At 37.9% G+C, this 4,849-nt stretch overlaps 1 protein-coding gene across 1 annotated transcript in view; it reads right to left on the bottom strand.

Annotated features, from left to right (window-relative positions):
- Positions 1-4,453, bottom strand: part of aipl1 (aryl hydrocarbon receptor interacting protein-like 1) — a 7,264-nt gene extending 2,811 nt beyond the window's left edge. The window contains exons 1-3 of the mRNA XM_046074205.1: positions 4,349-4,453; positions 2,811-2,990; positions 739-927 (exon numbers count right to left, since the gene is read on the bottom strand). Coding sequence (XP_045930161.1) covers positions 739-927; positions 2,811-2,990; positions 4,349-4,453 — 474 coding nt within the window. The remainder of the gene's footprint in view (positions 1-738; positions 928-2,810; positions 2,991-4,348) is intronic.
- Between the last annotated feature and the right edge of the window lie 396 nt (positions 4,454-4,849).

Here is a 4,849-nt window from a genome sequence, read left to right as displayed (position 1 = left end):
CTTCATCTCATCACGCCTGGATTATTGCAACAGCCTTTTCACCTGTTTAACCCAAAAATCTATTGATTGACTCCAGACTGTCCAGAACTCAGCTGCCAGGCTTTTAACCAGAACAAAAAAATATGACCACATTACTCCTATTTTAGCTTCATTACACTGGCTCCCAGTATGTTTTAGAATTGACTTTAAAATTCTATTGATCACTTTTAAAGCTCTTCATGGCCTCTTGCCTTGTTATATTTCTGAACTTTTAGTCCCATACACACCAGCACGTACCTTGAGATCCTCGGGCAGAGGTCTGTTGTCTGTTTCAGAGTCTCGACTGAAAACTAAAGGGGACAAAGCGTTTGCTGTCAGGGCCCCGAGGCTCTGGAACAGCCTCAGGTCAGTTGAGTCAGTGAACTCTTTTAAGTCCCTTCTTAAAACATACTTTTATTGGAGAGCCTTTCCTGATCTTATTTGACTTCATTTTATCCCTTTTATTTTATTCTATTTTACTAATTTTATATTTATCTTAAATGTGTATTTTAGTCTTTTCTTTTCTTTATCTTGTATTGTTTTTGTATTATTGTTTTTTGGGTATTATTGTCTTTACACTTGTTAAAGCACTTTGTAACTTGTTTTTAAAAAGTGCTCTACAAATAAAGATTATTATTATTATTACGTGCCTTGTTCAGGAAGCTTACCTTTGACACATAATCCACACAAATTTGTGTGGTTGTCTCTGTTCTCTCTCACCTTCAGCAGCTCCAGGACAAAGTAGAGGGGCTTTGGTTCCTTCATCAGCTCATCCAGGTCATCGTAGCCAAGGCTGTTGTAGGCGAACATGTTGGCCATACCACATGTATGGATGTGCCAGTCGACTGGGTCTTTGCCTTCTGCAATGCGCCTCATACTCTTGGATACAAGTGGGTAAACTCCAGTGTGCTGGAGAGGCGAAATGACCACAGGGATCACAATTTAAAGCAGAATTTCTAATTAATAAAGATCTTTCTCTGTGAATGGCCTGCATTGTAGACTAAAGGTGACTGAGGTTATATTGTTATATTGACTCTGATATTTGAGCCTCTTAAGAACTTAAGAACCAACTTGCCTCCAATGCCTCACTGTCATGAAACTGAAGGCCATTCACTGTTAATGGAGCAGCTCCTGGATTTGTCTTTAGATGACATCACTACCACTACCAGTCTGTTTTTGATTTTAAGCCTATGGAGAGACGAATTAAGAATCACAAACTAAACCAGCTGCTGAGATGAACAATAATATAGAAATAATGTGTCAAGTAAATTTGATTTATATAGCATCATTTCACAAATGCTATAGTCTGTATGTTGCGTGTACAGAATAAACCACAATAGCAAAATAACAATATGGAAAATCAGGATGATGATTATAGATAGATTGTAAACATACAGGAAGAATTTGAATGTATACACTGTTTTATGTTGTTTTTTCCTTTCAACCCTGACCATGCACCCTTATTAGTGTGTCACTGTGCCCCTTCAAGAACCAACCCTGCAACCAATCCTGACTTTACTTGCAGCTTACTATCGGAAGTGTAAAACTAAATAAGCCAAATTAAAATGGGAAAAATAACACATCTTTTTTTTTTTTTTTTTTTTTTTTACTTTTTGGGCTTCTAAGATTTCTTTTAAAAAATTTTGTTAGTTTGTTTTCACATGTAGTGGTTGAAAACACTGTTTTATTTCCTAATATTTCACTTCTAACTTCCAATTTTTACATTGGAATTGTCATAACAGAAATAAATAGAAGATTTAGCATTTTTGTTAATAATGATACATTAAACTAATTAAAGCTTAATTCCTATTGAAACTTAAATGAGTTCGATATGAGTTCACATTATCTCTGGTCTATTTCCTCAGTTTAACATGGCGAGTATGCCCTCCACTGGATGGGAGTGATACTGCACAAATTATGCAATGGAGTGTGCGGTGCAGCCATGTTGTTCAGAGGAGTGAAAAAATGCTCTAAGCCCCATCAAATCTAATCAGAGTGGATGGGATTCAGTAGTGCTGATTCAGCAGGAATCAGAGCCGATTAGGTAAAAGTGAGGCTGCTGCAGATTAATAACAGTATGCCTCAACCCATCTGTCTCTGACAGAGTACAACACATACACACAGACACACAGACCAGTCAAACACATGCATCAACACATATTCAGAGGAAGTATGTTTGCTTCACAGCACCTATCTCTGTTATAGGGGCATATATATATTTACATATCAGATATCTGTTTGGGACAACAGCTTTCATAACAGGAAGAGGTCACAGAAACAACATTTGTAAAGACAAAACATTACTCACACAGAAAATATGCAGGGAATTCAAAGGGAAACTAAAGTGAAAGCTAACCAGATGTTTTTAATACAAACAACATTGTTTGTCATAAACCACCAATAATTATGTAAGTTTGGTAGACTGTTGATCCAGTTTTGCAAAAGTCGTGAGGACCCTACTCTTAGCCCTGTGGAGCCTAAGAGTGATACATTTTATTTTACTGTCTAACCACTCCTGGGTTTATTTTAAATTTCATGAACAGGAGAGTTATATCACACAGGGTGAAATGTATTCTTTTGCTTTATGTTTAGGCTTTGAATGTATAACTGGAGGACATAAAACTATTCTTATTGGGTTGATCTGCTGCTTGTTATTAAAAGCAAAGTCTATAACCTGCACATCTGCAGTGTGATGTTATTCTGTATAAAGTCAACAGTCAAACATCTCTGAAGAGGTTTGCACTAACAGACTATGATGCACTGTGCAGTAGGACTTTTTTATCAGCACTTACAGTGGTGTCACACCAGTACTCAGCCACCTCACCGATCCTCATGGAGGCCAACAGGTTCTCCCAGATGTCCAGTTTAAACATGTTGCCGACGACTATCTCCATGGGCGTCCCCACCACTTTGCTGTCATCTATCACTGTACGTTCGTCATCACACAACTGGGTGCGGAAGTGGAACGTCACCTGGAGTACAAATAGAGCCATAGAAAAGAAGAACCATTTTGAGAGAAGTACTACATGAAGCCTGCTTGTTAAACTATACAGTGTGGACAAAAAGTGGGGAAAATGACTCATAATCGCAAAGACTTTAGCTTTAAAAACAGACAATGACTCTTTCAGGTAAGATATGACAGTTAAAGTTGCCTCAAGTCAAAACTCCTTGCAGGCAAAGATGACATGGTTTGGTTGAAATTGGAGAATAAACACAAGTAAACATCAGTCTCAACAAAAATGTTATGAAACAAGAAGTTATTCCACACGGCAGACAGACAGAAGGAAAGTCAGACATGACAAGGTTGCGTGGTTGGTTGTATAACGCCCAAGGAAAGTGAAACCATTTAACAGAACTGTGCTCGCTGTGGTGCAAAAACTGCTCTTTCATGAGCTACTCCTATATGTCATGATAACAGTGCCCTTATATACAGCCCAATGCGAGATATTTTATGAACCTAGGATCATCATTTAACACTAATAGGGAACCTTCAAAAGCAGTAAAGAGTAGATTTCCACTCATAGAGATAAAGAAGATCAACCTCTTCTGGCTGCCAGTGGGAATTGCAACAATATGAATGAGCCTCATCAAGCTCAGTTGAGATGAGCTTGAGTCACCAAAATAAAAATGGCAGGAAAATTGTATCTATGAATCCCAAGGAATGAATCCATGCATATTAAACAAACACCATATCAAATCTTCACAGGATATGTCACGGTCATGCTTATCAACAGGTTTAAAAACTACTTATTGCTCCTTTAGGTCAAGTGCATATTTAAAGGGATACACAAGGAAATACAGCGAACACAACGGAATAGAAGATAAATAATTTATTTGAAAATAGCATACCTGCCATGTTTAAAATAAAGTCTATATAACAGTCAAGGACATGTTTTTGAAATAGTGCCTTTGTTTGCACATTCTTAATTTCTTTTGTTGTTTCCCCATCGTTCTCCCACTGTCTAGAAAAACTGCTCTGTCTCGTCTCTGCATGGTCATGTGATGCTATGCACACAATATAATAATTAAGCGTATATATATCAAAGATTCTATTAGTTCCTCAAATTGATTTAGAAGATTCAAACTAGCTTTGTGAGATGTATTTTTAATCATCCTCTTTAATTTGTCCAAAAGAATGACCAGATAGCTGCTGAACTATGGTTCCATTAGATTGCACAGTATCTGGACTGTATTAGTAAAAAAGCTGTGGACTCACACAACTTAGTCTGTAATGCTTGAGAGCTATTTCTTAAAAGTCTCAAAAGTGAAAGTAAAGACCGATCAGTGACGATCTAGATGTAAAGTGAAAAGTACTGAAGGCCTACAGTACCTTTGCCCCAGCAGTGAGTTTTGGGATGTCTCCAGTACCTCCATGTAGGATTGTTTTCGTGATTCCCTCTGAGCCCAGCAGCAGCGTGGCCTGCATATCCGCCATGTTCTTTGTTGATTGCAATTGATCACCTTATATTACCATGCATATATATACATCTTATGAGGAAGTCTGTGCGTATGATGTGTGGGGTACAATATGTCTAAAAGGTATGGATGACTTGGAGGTGTTGTTCCTGATGGATTAGTTTAGGTAGGGATAATGAGATTAGAAACTTCTCCTCCTCATCTCTCTGTCACTTCAGCCATCATCAGCACTTTCTCTGAATACTGTCAGACCCCAGAAACATCCAGAAATGAGGAGAGACAAAGTGTCAGAACAAAAGAAACATGCAATAGATTAAGATTTTGGAACAAGTGGCTTGTAGAGGGGGATTAGTTTTCTTAGGTGTACGTGTCGATGTCTGTGTGGATGATGAATGCAACCCTGTTGGATCTACCA

Source organism: Micropterus dolomieu, linkage group LG17 (assembly GCF_021292245.1).
Source record: "Micropterus dolomieu isolate WLL.071019.BEF.003 ecotype Adirondacks linkage group LG17, ASM2129224v1, whole genome shotgun sequence".
Lineage (NCBI taxonomy): Eukaryota > Metazoa > Chordata > Actinopteri > Centrarchiformes > Centrarchidae > Micropterus > Micropterus dolomieu.
This window is presented reverse-complemented; position numbering and strand designations above follow the sequence as displayed.